The sequence below is a fragment of the Apteryx mantelli genome, chromosome 8 (genome assembly GCF_036417845.1).
Source record: "Apteryx mantelli isolate bAptMan1 chromosome 8, bAptMan1.hap1, whole genome shotgun sequence".
Taxonomy (NCBI): domain Eukaryota; kingdom Metazoa; phylum Chordata; class Aves; order Apterygiformes; family Apterygidae; genus Apteryx; species Apteryx mantelli.
The window spans coordinates 11,327,555-11,349,397 of NC_089985.1; the positions used below are offsets into that span (position 1 = coordinate 11,327,555).

General features: G+C 65.6%; 1 protein-coding gene across 1 annotated transcript; it reads left to right on the forward strand.

The window, feature by feature from the left end:
* The first annotated feature begins 198 nt into the window (after window positions 1–198).
* QSOX1 (quiescin sulfhydryl oxidase 1) lies at window positions 199–20,432 on the forward strand. Its single transcript, XM_067300608.1, has 12 exons — window positions 199–460; window positions 4,388–4,488; window positions 8,025–8,073; window positions 8,320–8,422; window positions 10,766–10,856; window positions 11,530–11,675; window positions 13,079–13,213; window positions 13,612–13,741; window positions 16,654–16,776; window positions 16,929–17,073; window positions 17,256–17,435; window positions 18,797–20,432. Exons 1-12 carry the CDS (start codon window positions 199–201, stop codon window positions 19,645–19,647), a joined length of 2,316 nt encoding a protein of 771 aa, XP_067156709.1. The 3' UTR covers window positions 19,648–20,432.
* Window positions 20,433–21,843: the final 1,411 nt, after the last annotated feature.

Consider the following 21,843-nt stretch of genomic DNA (forward strand, 5'->3'; position numbering starts at 1 on the left):
GCGCTGACGTCAGGGCAGCGGCCCTCCCGCGGGCGTTAAGGGCAGGGCAGCGCCCGAAGGGCGGCGAAGGGGCCGCGGCGGGGGGCGTGGCCGGGGGCGTGGCGGCCGGGCGGCCGTAGGGCGTGGCCTCTCCCCGCCCCGCCCCCGGGCGGCGCGGCCCTAAAGGGCAGCGGGCGGCGGCGGGCGGCCTGGCGGGCGATGTGGCGGCGGCGGCGGGCGCGGGGCGGCGGCGGGCGGCGGTGGCCCGCGGCGCTGCTGCTGCTGGCGCTGGCGCTGCCGGCGGCGCGGCCGCGCGGGCTCTACGCGCCGGGCGACGCGCTGGAGCTGCTGGGGGCCGGCACGGCGGAGCGGCGCCTGCTGCGCTCGCCCAGCGCCTGGGCCGTGGAGTTCTTCGCCTCCTGGTGCGGCCACTGCGTCCACTTCGCCCCCACCTGGCGGGCGCTGGCCGCCGACCTCCGCGGTGAGTCTCGCGCCGGGCGCTGCGGGCGGCGGGGGGCTGCGCGCCCGCGGAGCGGCCCGGCGGCGGCGGCGGCTCAGCCCGGCGCGGCCATTTCGGCATCCGCCGAGGATGCGCAGGGCCGGGCCCGCCGCTCCGGCCCGGCCCGGGTGACTCGGGGAGCCGCCGTGCTGCCCCGTGCGTGCGGGGCTGCCGGGCCCGGGGCCGGGGTGGCGCGGGGCTCGCGCTCCCGGGGCGTCCCGGTGGCGGGCGGGCGGGGGGGCGGCCGAGCAGGGCCGTGCCGAGGGTCCTGCGCGCTGCGCTGCGCTGGGCGGCACCGCCGAGACGTGGTGGCGGCTTTGGCCCTGCGGCGTCGGGGCTGGACGGAGCTGGTGGTGGTGGAGCGGCCGAGCTGACCTTGGATGCAGCCCTTTGCCTCCTCCCTCCCCCCCCCCCCCCGAGCCGCGATCGGTCCCCGGGGGCTGCGGGCCGGGCTCGGGCGCGGCGCGTGGGGCTGTGCTGCCCCTCGGGTTTCCCCCGGCGGCTGCAGGGCTGGAGGCTGCTGCGTGTCGGCGCTGCCCGGCATGGGACGCGCCTGGCCCGGCCGAAGGAGCCGCCACGGGGGCCGTGTGCCGGCTGGAGCGGGCGGAAGGAGCCACTTGCTCTTCCCCGAGGTGGATTTTTGCAGGATTGGGCTTAATTGGGAGGACGTCGGCTCTCTGGCGACTCGTGGGAGCCACGTGCCGATGAGTACCGCGGAGTGTGTCTTGCCTCCAGCTGCCCCCGGAGCCGGTGTCTGATGAGACTTTAGCCTGGTGATCCGGTTCCCCCGCTGCCAGCCCCATCGGCTATGTGGCATCCGGGCCTCCCCCGGCACCGGTGATCAGGCAGCGGGAAGAATCGCTGCTTGGAGAGCTGGCTTTTGGGGAACATCTAGCCTGGGCTGGGAAAAAAGAGGTGTCCTTCCTTGCCTGCCGCAGGGCTACTAGGGATCTCACGGGGGCTCGTGTCACCCTCGAAGCAGGGTGGTCCAGGTGGGTCCTGACCTCTTGCAGGCCCCCAGGTAGGATGGCACGAGCTGGGTTTGGGTGCCGGTGCGGCCTCCCCTCCCTTCCTGCTCTGAAGGAGAGGCCCTACTTTCTTTGGCTTGTGTCTCCGTTTTGCCACTGGCTTTCAGAGCCTGCTGGCTGAGATGCCTTCTTGCCTGCTTTCTGCGTTTCTCTTTTATACTGCTTCCTCCCGCGCTGCCCAGTTGAAGTCGGGGAGTAGGGACCTGGCAGGGATCTGCTGCTCTTTTCCTGGGGGACAGAGGTACCTTGGGGTGGGAAGAGGCATGGGGGGAGCTGTGGAGAGGCCAAGAGCAGCCCCAGGGATGTGGCCTGGGGTTGTAAGGCTGCAAAAGGTCTGGAAAAGCCGTGAAAACCAGGATTTCTTTGCAGGGGGTTGTGTGGTTGGGGACCAGAGTAGGCTGTGTTGGGAGGACAGGGCGGGAGAAGATGCTTGGGATGAGTTAAGAGCAGAGATCCCACGCCTGGATGCTCGCGTTGGGTGTGGGAGAGGATGTGCCAGGCCCGCGATGTGTCTGACACTTGGGGAGGCTCAACGGCAGAGTCCTGGTCTCTCTGTAACTCCAAACCACAGCATCGTGGTCAGAAGGGCCACTTGTCGCCACCTGACGGGGGAGAAGTGGAAATGGGGATGTTTCCTCACCACCCTGTCTGCTCCCACTCGGGACCTGCACCAGGAGCCTCCGTGGTGGCTGGCGAGACGTGGGCCAGCGTGGGGTGAGCTGGTTTTCTGGCTCCCACAGGGCCAAGTTTGGAGGCGCAGGTCTTTGTATCCCTTGTAATTTGCTCTTGTCTGCCCTAGGTGAACATCTCCATCCTTACAAACATCTTTTCCTTTCCCTGCTCGTCTCTTGAGGATAATTTTGCTATAGCGTCACTGGTGCGGCTTCGAGTTGCTCCCTCGGTTATTGACCATCCCCTCGGTCTGGGGTTAGACACGCAGGAGCCAGTGTTATCTGCTCTCTCTGGGCTGTGGTTAGCAATCCCCCCCCTCCTGGCGGCGATGCCGGGCTCTGCTCGGCCCCGCGCTTCTTCCCGCAGCAGCGGGCAGCTGCAGGCCCTGGGCTGGGGGTGCTGCGGGCGAGGAGCGAGGCCCGGCTGGCGGCCCGGCGAACCGGAAAGGCGGGCGGCTGCGGTCGCAGGCAGTGCGCCGGGGCAGAGCTCGCAGCGGGTGAGAAACCAGGGCGCGCAAAGCCCGGCTCCACCTCGCGGGGCTTTCCCTTTGCTTTTGCCACCCGAAAAATAGGGCACGAAACACTGAGAATCGCATCTCGGCAGGCCTGGTGCAATTTGGGGCCAAATCAAGCTTTGAACAGCTGTGGTGGTTCCCAGGGCTTTTGGGCAGAAGGTGCTGTGGGCTGGACTGGTGACTCCCTGGGTCGCCCTTGGCGGTTTTGTTGCCCCGATGACTTCAGAAGCTGTAGGGCGACCGTCTGCCAGCCAAACCTTGGGCTTGGCGCTTCTGTAGCAATACCCAGCCAGGCGCTTGAAGCATTTGGGTCTGCGGGAAGCGTTCCCGCTTTGCGGGAGGAGGGATAGAGGGTGAGATAGGTGATGAGGACCATGTGGAGCGGTGCCCACCTAGCCGGCATGCCCTCATACTGCTGGGATCAGGCCCTGCTGGGTGGCAGGATGGGGTGGGGGGGGCCCTGGAGGCTTCCCAAGCACGTTTTCAGCCCCTTTTTCTGGAGCTTGTTTCAAGCAATAGACGCACAGAGCTGTCTTTCAGATGCGGCCCTGCCAGTGCCGTTTCTGTGGTAGCTCTGGGGTTGGTGCCGCGGGGGGCCGGGGCTGTTCCCAATGTCGCAGACCCCTGGAGCTGGGGTGCCCGGGGCCCCGGAGCATCTCTGCCGGCGTTCGATCTCACCGCGCAGGCCAGCAGGCTGGGCGATCGCCTGCCGAGCCGCGGCGATGGGTTACCTGGCTGGAAGCAGAGCGAGTCGGGTTACGCGGCCTCCCGGATGCAGCGGCTGGAAGAACCGGGTTGGCCGTGCTCCTCCCGGCACCCGGCCGCCTGGCTCGCGGCCATCGCCTCCGGCTCCCGGGCTCGGCTCCTGCGCCGCCCGGAGCAGACCGTAACGTGAGCAGCGGGAGCCGCTGCCCCGGCCGGGGGCGCGGAGGGGGTCTCCGAGGGCGTGAGCTGGGCTTCGCTCCCTTGGCACCGCTCCTCTCGCTGAGCTGCCGTTTCTCCGCTGCCCTCAGCCTGGCGGTGGCGAGAAGCTGATCGGGCTTTTGGAGGATGGATTTTTCCAGGCAGATGATGCCTTGGAAGAATCCCCCTGAGTCCTGGGAGGCGAGGGAAGAGCCCGAGCTGCGTTTCCCCTGCAAGGTGGGATGCGGGATGCTTAAGCAGGCCTCCCCCGGCGGCTCCGTGTGCGCGGGGAGGAGGCAGCGGCAGGGACGGGTTGGATGTGGGCTGGGACAGACCCTCGAGGCGGCCTGGCACGGCCAGCCGTGGCGTGCGAGCAGCGGGAGATGGATAGGCAGCCGGCGTCCAGAGCTTTGTGGCCCTGCAAAGAGGTGTTTATGGAAGAGGGATTAGCGGTTCTGGCTTGGCCCCGTGCCCGGCTCTGCCCCTGGCACCAGCGCGGATGCACTCTGCGAGCAGCGTGGCCTGGCCCTGGCAGAAACCCGTGGGAGAAACCGCGCGGGTGCGGAGGCGGCGCGGCCTGGGCAGTTTGCCGACTGGCCCTGCCATCACGGCGGGGAGCTGGAGATGCTCTGCCACGGGCTCCCGGGGCTCCTCGGCCGGCTCCCGGCGCTGCAGCCGGAGGCCGGACACCGGGAAGGGGCTTTCCCCCAGGCGGGGCCCGGCCCGTGCCGAGCTGTCCTCGCCCCGCCGGCGCTCCGCGGCTGCGCTGACCGTGTCCCTCTGTCCCCGCAGAGTGGAGGCCCGCCGTGATGATCGCTGCCCTCGACTGTGCCGACGAGGCTAACCAGCAGGTGTGCATGGACTTCGGGATAACCGGCTTCCCCACGCTCAAGGTGAGGTCTGGGGGGCCGGCCGGGGGGTGGGGAGAGGCCCTTCTCCGTGCCCTGCTTCCCCGGTGCTTTTCCTTTTGAGCTGTCCTTTTCTTGCTCGGTCGGATTAACAGCCTTGCACTGAAATATTCCCTTTGGGGCTTTGCAAACTGCAGTTGTTCCCCGCTCCCCGAAAGGGGGGCTGCTGCTGACGTGCAGCCTGCGCAGCCGCTGCCGCGGTTAGAAGCAGGAGGGGAAAAGCGAAGCGCATCCCCACAACGAAACGCAGAGACCCGATCGCTCCTAGGACCGCCGAGAGGCCCGGAAACCGGAATCCGAAACGGCCCCGGCGAGGCGGCAGCAAGGGCCGGGGGAGGCAGGGAGCGGTTGCCGGCGCGGGCTCCCGGGCGGCAGCGCCGCGGCCCCTGCCAGGAAGCGCTGCGGAGCTGGCCGGGGCCGCGGCGGCCCTGCTCGCGGCTCTCCGCCGGGCCGCGCGGGCGCTGCAGGGGCGAGCTCTCGAGCATCCCGCCTCGCCGGGAGCATCCCGCCGCGGGAGGCTCTGTTGATGTTGGCGGGCAGGGCGCAGTCCCCCCTCTTGATCCCGCGCCCGGCGGCTTAGCTGTGTAAACACGCAGGATCTCAGTGTTTCCCACTACAAACAGAGGCCCGGTCCAACGCAAGCAGTGAAGCCGCAGAACCCGAGATACCTATCTAATGAGCAGCGATACCGCGAGCAGGATATCTATTAAGTGAGAAGTGGAAGCTGAGATTACCTGGAAAAGGAGGGAGATAGGGGTTTAATCGTTAACTCTTTCTTATGCTTGGAGTTTGGAGATGTGTGCCGGGAGATCCGGGCGAGGCACATGTCAAGTGTCCTCCGCTCGAATTCCCGTCCCGGCGCTGCCTTGGGGTGTCTCCGTGAGGAGCTGTCCCCGAGATCACGGCGAGGAAGAGCAGGGCCTTCCTCGCGCCCCCGGTGGGCCTCTCCGGCCCCGTGCTCCTCTCCAAAGGGAAGCAGGCGCCTGGATCCGGTCCAGCCTGGGGGAGGGCACGTGGTTGCTTTTGCTTTGGTACGGGAGAAGGGAACACAGCGCCTGGTGATGCAAAGTGCCTCTGGCGCAGCGGCTCCGTGGCATGGAGCCAGCACCGCGTCCAAGAATTCCTTTGCGGATCTGGTGCCTGCCGGAGCCCGCGCGTGTCTGGCGATCCTGGCGGTGAGCTCAGCGCCGCCGTGGCATTTCCTCTGTGCCAGCCTGCCGTGCCGCTCGGAGGGCCTGGCGCGTGGCGCTCGCGCGGTTTCCGTCCCGGTAATTGGTGGCTGGCGGCGCGGATGTTTCCTGCGTTCGGTGAAGCTGGTTAGGTGCCCGGTGCCGGTTAAGCTATTCTCCAGGCTTCCAGGTTCGACCCGGCTTTTGGAGCTCTAACCTGGAGCGCGTTCCTGGAGCAGTCATGTCCTGGACCGTTCAGTTAAGCCTGAGTTAATTGAGACTCGGTTAGCCGGAGCCTCACCAGGCTGAAACCTCTGGCTTCGTCTACGCTAGCCGAAACCATCGTGTGCAAGCGCGCACGTGCTGCTGGCTCCGCTTGCTAACGCCCCTTGCAGGCGCCGGGCTCCCCGAGCCTTCACAGCGCAGCACAACGCTCTCGGCCCTTCCCTTCCTGTTCCGGGTTCCCGAGGATTTTGCAGAACCTCGCCACAAAAGTCACGCTCTTTGCAGCAGCCGAAACCCAGCTCGGTTCCTTCTCTGCTGGGAAAAGGAGCTGTGCGCTGGGAGCTGCAGTGAGAAGTGTCGGGTGGGGATCGGATTGGGGGGCACTGCCGGGCAGGGGAGCTCGTAGGACCTTCGGAAGGCAGGTGGATGTTGCCTTTATCCGGCTCAGCACGTGGGGGAGAGCGTGCAGGGTCACCCGAGGGTGGCCGTGCGCCTGGTCCGCTCCGGTCGTGCCCAGCGTGGCCACGGGAGCGGGTGCCGGCGGCTCCTGAGCGCCCTGCGCCGGGGTCCCAGCTCCTCTCCCTGCGTGGTGCCGGCGTCGGCAGCTCGCACGGCTGGCGGGGCCTCGCCTGCCTCTGCCCTCCGCCTGGGACACCCGCCCCAGCGGCTGAGCGAGGGGCCCGGGAGAGGCGGATGCGTTTACTGAGCCTCCTTCGAGGCAGGCTCTGGAGTGGGGCTGGAGCCCGTCTCCTGCCCTGGGTGCGTGCCTGGTTGCCTCCTAGCCCCGGATGCCTCTGCCTGGCTGTTTACGGAAATGTCTGCCGGTACGGGAATACGTGCCGATGTGGCAGCGCCGAGAAGTCGCTTGCCTTGTCCTGTCTTCCCCCCCTCTCCTTCAGACCCGAGCACCTTCTGCAAACAGCGCTTGCTCCCAGCCCAGCCTGCAAAGCAAACACCCGGCTGACGCAATCGGGTTGCGCTGCTCCGGCTGTGCCACCTGCAGTGGAGCCACTGTGGGAAGCCGGGATCGGGCGCAGCAGATGGTTTGGGCAGGAAGCAGCCCATGCAGAGCCGGGATAAAACCTTTGCTTCCACTTTTTAAAAGCTCTGAAGCAGAAAGTCAACAGTTTACAAGACCAGGAGGATCTTGGCTGCCTCTCTGGGTCCCTTGGAAGCGTCTCCTCTGCACCCGCTCTCGGCTGAGATGTGGCTCTGCTCCTGGCCGCGTCTGCATCCCTCCCCTCCGGGAAGGCGAGACGGATGCGGCGCTGGCCAGCGTACCTCCTTTGCGCCGACTGGCGTCCCCCTCGGCGGGAGCCGGTTTGCCCAGGCACGCCGCTCTCCGAGCCCGCTTGCTCCAGGGCTGCCGGGCCCAGAGCCGCAGCCCTTGTGCGAGGAGCCTGGTGTGCCCGGGCCAGGCGTGGGAGCGGGCACCAGAGTCTCCCCAGCGTCTGGCCAGGCTACAGGTCTGTCCAGCCCATCCGCAGCAGGGCCTGGGCTCTGAGGGAGATGTAGGAGACACGGCGTTTGATCCTCCCTTTCCTAAGGCCTTCCTTGCCTCCGGCTCTCCTCCCTGTCTCCGGAGCCCTTGGTGCACCCGAGCTCGCCCCGGGCTTTCTCTGCTGTGGCTTTTTGCCTCGCTCCTCGTCCTCGAGGTCACTCGGCTTGGTGATGCCAGTGGTGACATCTTGGGGCTTTCTGGGGTGGCCGGTGGAGGCTGGCAGGGTGCATGGGGACGCCCTGTGCCGCTGGCTCCGGCTGCCGCAGCCCGGGGTGGGCGTTCGCCCCGCGAGCTGGGACGTGCCGGTGCGGAGGCTGGAGGGAGGAGCAGGGTGGGTGCTGCGTGGGGTTGCGGCTGGGAGTTCCTCGGCCAGTGCGCGGTATCGACTGATATGTTCTAATTTGATGACTGGTCTGAACGCGCCTAGAAGAGCTGTTGATAAATCCGTGGCTTCGTCTTGTGCCAAACGGGCTTTAGAAAGTGATAAGCTGAGGTCTGTGAAGGAGCCCAGGTGTCTCCTGGGGAGAGCGAGGCAGCAAGGTGGAGAGGCAGAGCTGCCGGGCTGGGCTGTCTCCCTGTCCAGCTGCCCTCTCTCCAACTTTCTCTTGTTTTTCCTTTCCTTTCAGTTTTTCAGAGCTTTTTCCAAGAAGGCAGAAGATGGGATAAAGATTGCTAGTGAGTATTCAAAGCCGTGGTGGCTTTTACCCTGGGTGTGAAAGGCCCTGCCGCAATCCCTGCAGCCCCCGTGCGTTAGGGATGGAGGAGGGCCGCGTTCCCCAGTTGGGCCGTCAGGATGGGGTGAAGCCGGCAGCCCTGGGAGGACGCTCAGCGCGACACCCCAACCTGCCTGGGGCGAGCCGGGCTCAGCCCTTGAGTCCGGCTTCCCTGGGCTTGACCGTCCATGTCTCGTCCCCCCGACAGATCCCAGCACCTCTGTCCGGGACCTGAGGCACAGCATCATCACCAACCTGGAGCAGAGCCACGATGCCTGGCCGCCCGCTTGTCCTCCGCTGGAGCCGGCGAGGTAGGGGTGACCACCGGCCCGGAGCCGTGCACGGGGCGTGGAGCTGGGAGGGAGGGGATGGCTCCTGGCAGCCCACTGGGAACAGTCCCATGAAGAGCAGACAGAGAGACACCAGCGCAGAGAGGGGTGATAAGAGGCTGAAAGCCCCAGAAGGAAGTGAACGGGGGTGTCTGGCCTCTTGCAAAGATCTCGCTAGGCTTTTCAGCCAGGTGGGCAACCATGAGGAAGAAAAGAGAAACAGGGAGACCTGCCTCTGGGGACTGGGATGAGCCCAAATCGAGGGGTGGCCAGGAACAGAGCACAAATTTCATCTGTGCTTTCCCGCCTCTGGCTCTGGAGCAGTAGGGTGGCTCTTGGGAAGGAGGGGACAGAAATGGCCATGCCAGAGGTGGAAACAAGTGTGTTTAGCTGGGAATCACTGGATAACGCCCTTCCTGGATCTTGGGAGGAACTGGCAGCTGGAAGTGTAGTTTGGGTAGTGAAGGTGGGTTTCTAATGAAAGTCCTGAGCCAAAAGTAAGTGCAGAGTAGCTACTCTATCACCCACGTTCCAGGGGAGACACAAGTGGTCTGGCAAGGTTACAGCCATTTACAGCCTGATTTATGCATTTTTAACAGAAAAAAAACTCATAAAAATAAAAATGGAGGAACATGGAAAATAGGGGAAAACTAGGACATCAGTTTGCCAATAACAGGCAGTGCCGGACTGAATGGATGTCTTTCTGCGATAAGGTAACTGATAGTTGTTTCTAGACATGAGAAATGCGATAGACCTGATTTCTGGACTTTGGTGAAACATTTGATGTATTGTCATCTAGGAGAGAAAAACGCAGGGACAGAGTAGAGCTATGGAGCAACTAAAGGCAGGCAGCTATGGGGAGTGCTTGGGATGGGGAGAAGAATTCCTGGTGGAGGTCTGCAAGGTGAGAAACGCCCAGAGACTGCGCTGGCCTGACGGCAGAGCTGTTCCCTGTTGGCTACGGCAGTTTTTGGGCTGTAGCGCAAGGCCTGGTAGGGCAGTGCCCGCGGTGCTGTAGCTGGTGCCGGTTCCCCATGCTTGGGGAAGAGGCGTTCAGGCTAGGAGTGCTTCAGAGAAGGACCGCTGCGGTGTCAGGGGAAGAAACCACTGTTTTGAAGGCAGCTTGTAGCAGTAAAGGCAGCAGGGCTCAGGCTCCTGGTAGAAGTGGCGGGATCTACGCAATGGAGATGCAACTTGATTTCGTTTCTGGAGGGGGTTGCGTCACGCAGCGCCAGTGGTAGGCGAGGAGGGTGATGTGGGGACCGAGGCGAGCGGTTGGTGCTGACACGTGCCCGAGGTACAAGCTGAGCCAATCACCTGGTGTGGGAGAGACTCATGCTGTGACATCCGGGATCGAACAAGGTGCTAGGACATGTCCTGGACAGGACGGGCAACTTTCTGAGCCAGGCGGCTGTGAGCCGCTGGTTTTGCGTGCCTCCCTGGGTTACTTCGTTGTCTCTTGTGTGTCTCCTAACGAACCTGCTCGTCAGCCTGGGCTGAATTAGAGCAGGCGGTGCCTGGGCTGGGCACGGGGCAGGGACGTGGCGGTGTCCACCGCCCTGCCGTGCCGAGCGCGGCCACGCTCAGCTGGCGATGGAGCGAGATGGTGCCAGCAGCCGTCACCAGCATCTGTGTCATTCGACCCCAGAGCGGCTTTTGTCTGCCCTGCCTGAGAAAGGGTTTTCTCCATTCATTATAAAGTCCGTGGAGTCCGAGTTGTCTCTGCCAGACACAGATGGCTGCTTTGCCGCCCGGGCGATGGCCGGCCCCGGCGGGGCTCCTCTGGGTCGGCGGAGAGGCTGGCTTGCCGCTCGCGGGGGGACGCTGGCGGGGACCGCCTCTGCGCTTGCCCCGTCTGCCTCTGTGCCCCTCTCCAGCCCTGGAGAGAGGGCGTTTGGCTTTCCCAGAGCAGCGGTCAGGCTTCGGGCTTGTCTCCGGTGCCTCTGCGGCGTAGAAAAGAAACGCAGGTTCGAGTTCTTCGCTGTGTTTTTCCCCTGGGTGAGCATGCAACTCCCCTCTCCGTAGCCTCGCTGTGTTTTCTGCCGCCTCGGCCGGCCCTGGCGGGTTTTCACAGAACCCGTGAACCAGAGCAGAAAATTGGGCTGGAGACTTCAGCGGGGAGAAATTGTTAGCTCAGCAAAGCTGAACCCAGCGTCGACTTCCTGTGACAAATCCCTGCAGCTTAGGGCCGAGCTCCTTTCATGCGAGAGGGCAAAACAACATCCGCCCGCTTTGCCAAGCTGATGCGTGCTGGCAGGAGGCACCCTGCTGGGATGTCCCACAGCCCTGGTGCGTGCTGCCGCTCACTCTTGTCCTCTCTTGCAGCGCGGAGGAGGTTCGTGGCTTCTTCCGGAGAAACAACGTCAAGTACCTGGCGCTGATCTTTGAGAAGAGCAACTCCTTCGTGGGCAGAGAGGTGGGTATGGCTGTGTTTATCCTGCATCTCTGTCTGAGCTGGTGTCCCCCGTGTACGCATTGGTGCCTGCAGTCCTATCAGTCCTGCCTGATAACTCCCGAGCCCATTGGCAGAGGTGGGGAGGTCCCAAGTGGTGTTGCGTTCTCCTTCTGAAAACGAGTGGGCCCGGAGGGGACAGGGACCCTGGACCAAGGGGGCTGCTCCCACAAAGGCCTCTGAAAATGCACGCAGGAGCTCCTGCTTTGAGACACGAAGCCGATGAGCAGAAAACAAGCTCTCCTTTCGCACCCCGGATTGCGAATCGCTAGCTCTGCCCTAGGCTCCGGAGGCACCAGGCTCTGCCCTCACCCCTGGCCTCTCCCAGCCGGAGCGTAGCGGCGAGCTTTCCCGCATGCGCCGCGGTGTGGTTTGGGCATGGGACCAGGGGCCGGGGATTCTTGGGTTCGCCCCACTGCAGCTCAGGCCAGGCCTCTCCCTGCAGCCTTCCCACCTCTCGAGGCGGTTGGGGAGGCTTTGCTCGTGTTTGCATGCCGCTTTGAAGGCATGAGGTGTTGTGTAGGGTGCTAAACAGCCCTGTGGTGTTCCTCTCCGCCACGGAGGGAACCCGGGTGCAGTCGGAGCTGGGATGTCCTGCCCCCTGGCCCGCCTGACCAGGGAGCTCCTTGGGTTGCAGGTGACGCTGGACATGCTGCAGTACGAGAACATCGCCGTGAGGAGGGTGCTGAGCAGCGAGGAGGAGCTCGTGAAGAAGTTTGGCGTGACCACCTTCCCGTCCGGCTACCTGCTCCTTAGCAATGGGTCCTTCTCCCGCCTGCCCGTGTGAGTCCGGGGACACGGAGGGGAAGGTCCTGGCTGCGGAGGGCCGGGGCCTTGCATGGCACTGATGCGCCACACACAAACCTGTTGCGCACGGGCTTTCCCCCTCACCGGGGTCAGCGCTGTGGATGCGCTAGGGGGAAAAGCCGGCGGCTGCAGCAGAGAGCATCACCCCTCCTGCAGGGCTGCTTCGTTTTGAGCCCTCCCGTCGGGCTGGAAGGGCCTGGAGGGAGTCCCACACCAGTTCCTTGTGGGATGTTCTCCTCGTGGTGGAGGGGATGAATTTTGGCTCTGGCGTGCCGGTGGGCCTGCCTGACCTTTCTCCTTGGGAGTGCCGGCTCCCAGCGCCTGGGGAGCTGCCCGGCCACGGGCTTTTTTCCATCTCCACCAGTTGCCCTGCTGGTTGGCGGATAAATCTGCCGCGTCCCGAGCCTGGCAGGGTACCAGGCTTGTGCCTGACCCTCTCTCCATCTCGCTGCTCTTCGCCGTCGGCTTCCTAATTGCGGAAAAGTTCATTAGGAGGCAGACAATGGCCGGTTCCGAGCGGCTGGCGGGGAACAATGGGCCGCCCGCTCCCCCGAGCGGCTCCCGCCGCCGAGCGGCACGCCGAGCAGCGGCCAGATGGTGCCTCGGCAGCCGCGGCGGGCGGCTGGCGTGGGGCCGGCCGGCGGCGAGGCCGGGACGCGCCGGGCCACCTGCGGCTGCCCCGCGAAGGTGCCCTCGGTGCCAGCCCGCCGGGGAGAGGGGCCGTCTCCCTGGGGGAGGAAGGGGGTTTGCGGGGCTGCTCGGGGTGGGAAGCGCGAGGGGATGCTGCGGGGGCTGGCGGCGGGAGAGGCGGCGAGAGGAGGGATGCCAGCTCTGCCCGGAGCGGAGCTATTGTTCCTTCCCCACGGAGCTGGCGGAGGGGAAAATTGCTTGTGACGAAGCTGCCTCTCCACCATCTGCTTGCGGGCGAGCACCAGGCTGCGAGAGAGACGGCTCCGCGCTGCCGGCATCCCCTGGGCTTTCCCGCTGCTGCCTGCCAGCTTCGCCGAAGGGCCGGGAGCGCTTTGCAGGGACGCCCTCCTCCCTGCAGCCCTCGGTGGCCCCAACACCCTCCTCTCCTCTCTAGGGTGCTGGGGAGGGCTTGGTGCCTGGGGCGTCCCAACCTTGGCTCCTGCGATAAAAGACTTGCTATGGGTTGCGTGCCAAGATACCTGCTGCCGGGGGCAGACGGAGAGCTTTAATCATCCCGCGTTTGGGAGCGGAGATGTCCTCGGCAGAGCGTGAGGGGTCCCAGAGTGGTTCTACCAGGCTGGGAGTTGCTGGTCCACCTCAAAGTCTTGGGTCTCGTTTGCCTCCTTGTCGTGGCCAGCAGCTCTTTGGGATGGAGAGAGGTTTTGCTCACGGCTTCTCCTTCCTTGCAGGCACATGGAGGTGCGCTCCTTCTACACCTACTACTTGAGAACGCTCTCTGGCGTGACCCGGGGCTCTTACAAGCTGAACATGACTTCCAGCACTTCCAACGTGACCACCGCGTCCCAGCTGAAGCATGCTGACCGGTGAGAGCCCCCTCGTCCTTGTGTGGCCCCCACGTGCACACAGCCCCTTCGCTGGCCCCTTCTCAAGGCATGAGGTGCTGGTGCCCGGTGTGAGCTGGGCAAGCACACGGCTCGGCCGTTTTGGGGCTGCAGGAAGCTGGGGGAGATGGGCTTTGGGGTGGGCAGGTGGGAGCAGGAGCAGGGCTGTGCCCGTGCAGGGCTGCGCAAGCAGCAGAGCGAAGGTGGCTCCTCGGTGAGTCGATGACAGGCCGGGACCATGCCCTTCCCCCAGGAACAGCCCCATATCACGGTTGCAAAGCAAATTCTCCTCTGTGCAGCCAGGTCCCTCAGGGTGCAAAGCTGCCCTTGGTCGAGTAAAACGCTCACGGCCCGTTGTGCGTTTTGTCCTGCTTCCCCAGCTCCAAGGTGTACATGGCCGACCTGGAGTCTGCGCTCCACTACTCGCTGCGGGTGGAGGTCGCCCGGGCCGGCACGCTGTCGGGAGCCGCGCTGTCAGCCTTGAAGTGCTACGTGGCGCTGCTGGCGAAGGTGAGGAGCAGCGGCGGCCCTGCTCGGGGGCAGGAACGGGGCGTGCTGGCCTCCGGGCCGCGGCGCGCGGCGCTGGTCCGACCCGCGCTCGCTCCCAGGGAGACCTGGTGAATGGTGCTCGCCACGAGGCCAGCCTGTGTTAAGAGTACAGCAAATGGCTTAGCCCTTGGCCATTCGGAGCCAAGTCCAGGACAGGAATTTGGGTCTCCAGGGATGCCTTAATCCAGCTAAAAATCCCGATGAGATCCCATGGGCTCAAGTCAAGTCCCTGCCTGTGCCGAGCCGTGGCCGTAGCTGTTGTATTTCAGTATCGATGGAGGAACTATCTGCATTTCTATATACGTATTCATACTGTTAAATGCAGGATGTGGCCTGCGTCCCCGCGGGGCTGGTAGCGAGGGCTGCGTGCGCCGGCCTCCGTAGGCAGCCGAGCGTGGCGGTCTCTGATGCGAGCCGCGCTTCCTGTTGCTCGGCGAGTCCCTCGCCACTTCCCTGGCGGCGGCGGCGGCGTTCCCTGCCGGCTGCGTCCCAGCAGAGCCCTCTGCAGCCGGCAGCTCCGCAGCCGGCCTGACCCTTGCCCTGCAGCTCGCCCGCAGTTGGTCGAGCTCGGGATATTTTTTTCCTGCCCCCTTCCAGACCGCCACGTAACGGTTGTGCCCGCAATCCTGCCCGCGATCCTGCCCGCGGTGGCTCAAGGCAGTGAGATTGCTTGAGAAGCTTGGGCGATTTTATTCGACAGAAGGCAAAGATGCGATTTGCTCCAAGTCGAGTCTGCGGATGAGATTCCTGATAGAGGGGGATTCCTTAATCTGGTGGGCTAGAGGTCCTGACGAGAGCCAGCAGCTAAAAGCAGGTGCCAGAGAGGTTCAGACAAGAAATCAGCTGCAGTTGTCCACGGGCAGAGCGGGCTCTCTGTTTGCAGAAGTTGTTGTTTCGAGGCAGAAGGTCTTTTCAGAAGAAACGCGGACTCCCAGCTGGGGGTGGCAGAGACGACAGACGCGAGCAGAGAGGTTTGCACTGCCTGATTCTCATCTCCTGACTTGAATGCTCAGTTTGGGGAGTTAATCTCTGCAGGCTCTGGAATAGCCTAATTTAAGATCTTTTTTCTTTTTTTCTCTCTGCTCTGTGGGGCTGGCAAAATTCAAGCTCACCCGTAGTGCAGAGAAGCTCTGAGCCAGCAGAAGCTGGGCAATTTAACTGCCTGGTACTATCGAGTGCTGCGTTTGGACGATGTTTCTACTAGTGGTGTAGACAGAGCTCTGTTCCCTGGCTTTCCCAGCCCGGGGTCTCTGGTAGACCTTGGCCCCAACCTGTCTGCTTGCTTTTCTCCCTCATTCGTTACCCAGAGCGTTGCACTCGGTTTGCACCTTCTGGGTCTCAGAACCAGCGTAGACTTCTGCAGCATGCAAGGCAACCCCTGTTCCCACATCTGCCTGCCCTTCCTGCACACAGAGGGGGGAATAATCAGCTGCTCCAGACACAAGCCGCTGGTGCAACAAGTCTTAAGTTCTCAGCTTAGAGCTTCATAATGATTTTACCTTGCTGGTGGTCCCTTTCACAGCAACAGGAAGGTGCCTGCATGAGAAGGGAGGCAGGGAGCTGGGGATACACCTGGCAGAAGAGAGGTGCGTAGGAAGTGGTCAGGACTGAGATACTTGGCTTGGCTGGGCTGAAGCCTGTTTATCTCTTCTCCTACTTGCCACCAGTTATTGCCTTTGATGTTTCTCCCTTTCTGGATCATGGGGGATTTCATTAAATAAATGCCCCATCCCGTGAGGTCCCTGTTAGAGGTCGGATCCTGCAGAGCCTGCAGCCTGCTGTGTTTGTCCATCGGGTGTGCGATGGTCGTGTTGCCCCTCTCCGGGTCCAGCGCGGTGTCACATTGCGGGGCCGCGTTGGCCAAGGCTGCAGGGAGGAGGAGTGCCTTCTAGATCAGCTTTTAACCGTCCCTGGGAGGGTGCCGTGGCTCTGCGGCCGCCCCGCGGGCCGGGGACAAGGCGGGGGGCGGCAGCCCGCGGGTGCTGAGCCGGCGCTGCCGTTCCAGCTCTCCTCCACGGGTCGGAGCAGCGGCACCAGGATTGCTGCCAGCCCTGGCAGCTGCAGCCTGCTCCGACTGGGGGAATTCACCCTCCCGCTGCCACCGGGGCCTGCGCTTTAACTGTTGCGTTTCCAAGAAGTATTTCAGCGAAAGGGGAAAAAAAACTTAGTGTGGAAAGAAATGATGCTAGAAAGCAACGCATCATGCGGTAAAACCGCCTTTGGAAGGTGTGGGGAGGAGGGAACTGAGTTTTGCAGCAGAAATGTCAGGTTGTAGATGAATTCCCCTACTGAATTCGGGACTTTCAGTGCAATTCATGGAATTGCTTAAAATCCCCGTGGGCCCAGGGAGAATAGATCAGTGCCTGCAAAACGCTCCTTTCTTTCACTTCCCTGTTGCTTTTCCTGTGTCTTGCTACTGTCACGTTGCCCTCCCACGGCGGCGGTGGGGGCCAGGCCCTCTGATGCCTGGGTCGGTCGGTCTGTCGGTGGCACGCACGCGCCGGCTCCCCCTTCTCCCTGGAGCACTTGCGGTTTTAAAGTGCTGATGCTAATCGGATTTGAGCTGACTTATTGTCAGAGTAGCTTTTTGCGTCGCTCAGACTGCGCGGAGCTCGGGCCGAGGTTCGGCGCTTGGATCCGAGCCGGCGGAGCTGCCTGCTTTGCTGCCGCGGTCGCTTGAATACAAATGCAAGGGCCTGGCGGCGCGGGGCTGAGCGGGGACCGTGGCTGCCGGCCGGGGGCTCTGGGGCGCGGGGCTGAGCCGGGACCGCGGCCGCCGGCCGGGGGCTCCGGGGCGCGGGGCTGAGCGGGGACCGCGGCGCTGGCGCGGGGGCAGCTCTCCTCACCCGCGTCTCCTCTTGCTCTTGGCGCAGTACTTCCCCGGGCGCCCCTTCGTCCAGACGTACCTGCAGTCTCTGGACGGCTGGCTGAGGAACTGGACGGAGCCCGAGCTGCCCCGCAACGCCTGGAAGGAGGCTGTGAAGAATAAGGGAGACGTAAGGCGCCCGGCGGTACCTCCCGCGAGGTCCCTGCCGTCCTTCTCTCCCCTTCCCCCGGGAGGTCTCCCCTTGCTGGAGACCTCCCCTTGCTCCCCCTCATCTTGGTTTCCAGCTGCATCACCCCCCGTGTCCGTCTGTCTGTCCTTCAGGCCCCCCACCCTGCCATGCTGCCCACCAACGTGACCTGGGTGGGCTGCCAGGGCAGCGAGCCCCACTTCCGCGGCTACCCCTGCTCTCTCTGGACCCTCTTCCACCTGCTGACAGCCCAGGCCCTCCAGGGCGGCCCGGACAAAGGTAGGCTCAGCCGGCGCTTGCCTTGACCCACCTCGGAGGTGGGCCACGGATGGTGCCGGGGCGTTCCCGGTGGGCGTGGGGAGGGACGCGGCACGCCGGGGACCTCCTGTCCCGGGGCAAAGGGGACGTGCCGCGCGGCCGTGGGTCTGGACCTGCCCCCGTCGCTCTCTGCCCTCCCCTAGAGCTGCCGCTGGAGGTCCTGAGCGCCATGCGCTGCTACGTCAAGAACTTCTTCGGCTGCCAGGAGTGCGCCCAGCACTTCGAGGCCATGGCCGCGGAGTCCATGGACAAGGTGCAGGGCCGGGAGCAGGCGGTCCTCTGGCTCTGGTCGCACCACAACGAGGTGAACGCTCGGCTGGCCGGTAAGCGGCGCGCTGGCGGCGGGGGGAGCTTGGCGTCGGCCCCCGGCGGGAAGGCCCCGGGCTGGCCGGGCCGCGGAGAGGGGCTGTGCCGTGGTGTGGGCAGCCCCGAGCCGCGGGAGCCAGCAGCAGCGGCAGTTTTCCAAGGGAAAGGGAAGAGAGGAGATGTGAAGCACCTCTCTCCCGCTGGGCAGCGCTGGGAGCAGTATCTGCTCCAGGTCACATCGCCGGAGGGAGGCGGTGAGGTCTCGTCCTGCCAAAAACGCAGTCGTGCGTGGCCTTGAAGGGACATCCGTCCGCGTGCCGCTTTGCAGGCCGATGAAGCAGCAAGGATGGAGGTCTGGGAGCGTGGGGGGAAGCCCAGGCGGAGGCTCCTAGCAGATGGAGCCAGCCCTTGGCCCACCTGCAAACAGCGTCGCCTGGGCAGGGGGGACCCCGCGGCCCCGGGCAGGGGCTGCCGGGGAGATCCGGGCCCCCGCGGCGGCAGGGACCCGGCACCTGGTTGCGTGGCATCGGAGACCGCCCCGGAGATGCGGTGAGACCTTCTCCGGCTCCCCGCGGGGAGCTTCCCAAAGCTGCCACGTGCCCCGGGAGGACCCCTCCTCCCGCGGCGGCTCCTCCAAACGGCCTCGCGTCCCCGCCTGCCCGGCTGGCCCCAGCTGCGCAGCCGGAGCCGGGGACAAAAGCTGCTGGCGGCCGAAAAGGAGGCGAGCGTGCCGCGGCGAGGAGGGGGGCGGGCGGCTGCGTGCCGGGGCGGCCTCCCCTCTCCGGGGACCTCGTCTCCTGCCGCCGCCTCGGCCGCGGCGCGGGCTGCGCGGAGGGAGGCCTCCTGGAGGCTGAGCCCCTGTCGCCTCCCCAAAAGGCAAGGGCTTGTGAAACCTGCTGTTCGGGCTTTGCCTGCCCTCAGCCTTGAAGGTTTTTTCCCTTCTGCCCGGTGGAGAAAGCCCATTTTTAGCAAGATGAGAGGGGGTGAGATTCCCCGGGAAAGGGTGTGTTTGGTTGCCCTGCACAGGCGAGCAAATCCCCCCCCCAACTCCCGGGATTCATTCCCACAGCTGAGGAGCCCGCAGCTGGCAGCGAGGGTGGTGTATCCGGAGAGGAATGGGCCTGCGGGTGGGCTGTCTCCCGGGGGCCCTGTGCTCCTGGGGCTGGAGCCGGCTGGGAAGATGCAGGGCTTTCCTGGTGTTTGGGCAGGGAATGCGTCCCTGTGGGAGGGAGGGAGGGATGTTGGGCAGGACGGGGCCAAGGCGCTGGTCCGGGGTATTTGTAAGGGGCTGGCGCGGCGTTAGCGCCCCGGGTCCGGTCCCCGCTGCCGCTCGGGGTGGGAGCGTCCCTAACCCCCTTGCTGGGTCCGCTTCCTCCAGGCAGCGACACGGAGGACCCCAAGTTCCCCAAGCTGCAGTGGCCTCCGCCGGACATGTGTCCCCTGTGCCACAAGGAGGAGAGCGGGGTGCACGCGTGGGACGAGCCGGCCGTGCTGCGCTTCCTCAAGGCCCACTTCTCCCCGGCCAACATCTACCCGGACTACACCGAGTCCGGCACGGACCTCCTGGCCAGGGAGAGCCGGGAGGTGGGAGCGGCGGCAGATGCGAGGCTCAGCACCAACAGGCCAGCGGAGAGAGACGGAGAGAGAGCGGTGGAGAGGGAAAAGGAGGAGGAGGAAGAAGAGGAAAAGGAGGCAGAGAAGCCGAACGAGGAGGGCACGGAAGGGGCGGTGGGAGCTCCGGAGCGGCCGGGCTCCTCCGAGCTGCGCAGGCCCAGCATCGTGCGGATGAACCCCAAGCTGCGCGAGACGGAGGAAGACATCGTGGACCTGGACTCCTTCAGCGAGCAGCACTTCAAGAGCAAGGCGCTGAGGGCCGCGGCGGTGGCCGGCCGGCGCCGGCGGCTCAGCAAGAGGGACGCCGTGGCCCCGCAGCGGGCGGCCGGCGGCGCCCAGGACTTCGACTACGCGGCGGGCTGGGAGCGCCTGCAGAAGCGGGGCCTGGGCTCGTGGCGCCGCGGCGGCCCGGCCGACGAGGAGGAGGAGGCGGCCGGGGACGGCCTGCGAAGGAGCCAGTGGTTCCGCGTGCTGGGTCTCGGCTTCTCCCGCGTGGACGTCAGCCTGTGCATCGTGCTCTACTTCCTCTCCTCCATGTGCCTCCTGGGCATGTACACCTTCTTCCGCCTCCGCATGCGCTCCCGGAAAGGCCGCCCGGGCTTCCCCACGGCCTGAGCGGGGAGCAGGGGGTGGCGCGGGGCTGGGGGCTGGCGGGACGGCGGCGAGGCCGGTTTCGTGGTGGAAGGGGAAGGGTTTTGCTGCTTCCTCGCCGGGAGCTGCCCCGCTTGCAGCGGCGCCCTTCGGTCACCGCTGCGGGGCCGGTTTTGGGGTGGAAGGAGGTGTTGGAACAGCACCGCCTCCCCTCGGCATGCCGCGTTTCCGGGCGCCCGGCTGAGTGTGGGAGCTGTAGCACCGACGGGGGCTCAGGTCTCCCCACCGAGCTGCCTCGGGAGCCCCCCGGCGCGGCGCGGCGCGGCGGCCCTGGGCTCGGGTTTAGCCGGGCTGGCTTCAAGCCGGGTGGCAGCTCGGCGCCGTGCTGCGGAGCAGCCTTTGGGGTTAAACCACTAGCGGCGGCGGGCTGGGAGGGCGCGGGGGGCGACGGGGCTCTGCGCTTTGCTCCCCTTTCCCCAGGGCGGCAGGAGGGTGCCAAATCCTGCAGCATTGCCCTGCGACGGGGTTTGGGGTTGCCCCCCGCGCCCCTTCGTTCTCCTCCCGGGCTGCGCTCGGCCCCGGCATGGCCGCTCCGCTGGCGGGCAAGCGAAAGCCCTCGGTGCTGGCTGTGATCGGACGTGCGTTTTAATTTGGTGTTTCTCGCCCCGTGGCGCGGCAGAGCGGGCTGCCGCCCCGCCGCCCTCCCCGCGCTCCCGGCGGCGCGGAGCGGAGCGCCCGGCTCGCCTGCCTCCCGCGCTGTCGCTCGCTCTCGGCTCCTGTTAGCGCAATAAATTATTTTTGCCAACGTCGTTTCTGCTGTGCTGCCTCATCCCTGGTGTGCGGGTGCGTTGGGGGGGGGGGGGGGCGCGAGGCGGCACTGCCGTCCCATCCCTCCGTTCCCCCGAATCTCCACCAGCGCGGCCCCACGGTGGGAGTCGCTCTTGGATGCCGGGGCGGCCAGCTGGGGGCTGCCAGTGGCGCTGGGAAGCTGAGGAGCTGCCTGAGCTGCTGGAAAAAAGTTGCCTGGAGAAATAAAGCGGGGAGGCGCAGAGGAGGAGGAGGAGGAGGAGGAAGAGGAGGAGGAGGCGCCTGCGTGCGGGTGCCCAGCCCGCGGGTCCGCTCTGCCTCCCTGGCCCCATTTCTCCCTGCCCTTTTATCCTTGTTACGAATCATTAAGGAAAATGGTTGTTTTCCAGAGCCGGGGCCATCTGCTCTCCTGGCGCTGCCTAAATCCCCCTGTAACAAATTCATTGGGATTACGCTGCCTTCCCCTAATCCCAGCCCCCGCCCCAGCGCGGGGGATTTAAAAGGATTAGAGCCCGGCTGATAATAAACTTTATTAGGGGGGCGAGAGGGGGTGTCAATCCGATTTGGAGCCTTTTTCTTGATATCTTCACTCCGCTCAGGTGGGAGGAGAGGGCTGGGCGGCCGGCGGAGGAGCCCGGCGGCTCCCGCGGCCCCGAGTGCTCCCGGGGGGGTCGCGCCGGACCGGCCGCTGCCTGCTCCAGCGCCTCCATCCCTCCCTCGCCGGGCTGCGGTCGACATTTCTTCTTCTGCCCTTCCCTCTTCCTCGGCCTCTGCGCGCTGTCGCGCCTTGGCCCCGCTCGAAGCGGCCCCGGCCGCGGGTTGGCGCCCTGCCCTGCCCTGCCACTGCCGGCCGCGGTGGCCTTGGGCACGTCCCTTAGCCGGGCCCGCGGGTCCCCGCTCCCGCGCGGTCGCTGCGGGGGGCCGAAGCCTGCCCGGAGCCGGCTCCCCTGGCAGGCCCGGGGGGAGAAGAGAGTCCCGCAAATAGACTTTCCGTAATCCCCTTTGGGGTGTCCCCATCCTCCCGCGCGGGGCGGAGGAGGGCTGGGGCGATCCTGCCGCGCGCTCCGGGGGGATCCCGGGCACCGGGGGGGGGTCGAGCCTGGTGCCCGGGGACCCCATCAGTGCGTGCCGCGCTTGGACTCGGTGCCGAGGGATGGTGCATCCCGGTGTCCCCGGTCCGGACCCCGCTCTCCGCCACGGTGCCGAAAACGTGGGGGTGACCCCACGAGCGCAGGGAGCGCCGGGCCCCGCCGGCGGGAGGGGGATGCGCCCGGCGGCTAATTACCTAAATGGCCGCAGGCTGCTGGGAGACGCCGGCTATTCCCTAATAGCATTTGCCCTCGAGTGCAATTTAATTTCCTCCGAGGGCGGCCCGCGGCCCCCCCGGCGGGCGCGCGGGGCCGGCGGCGCTGC

Bases quoted from the DNA above. Each gene is read 5' to 3' on its own strand.
- QSOX1 (XM_067300608.1), top strand. From the start codon at position 199: ATGTGGCGGCGGCGGCGGGCGCGGGGCGGCGGCGGGCGGCGGTGGCCC. The intron at 10,857-11,529 runs GTGGGTATGGCT...CTTGGGTTGCAG, and splicing joins ACTCCTTCGTGGGCAGAGAG to GTGACGCTGGACATGCTGCA. The intron at 17,074-17,255 runs GTAGGCTCAGCC...GCCCTCCCCTAG, and splicing joins CCAGGGCGGCCCGGACAAAG to AGCTGCCGCTGGAGGTCCTG.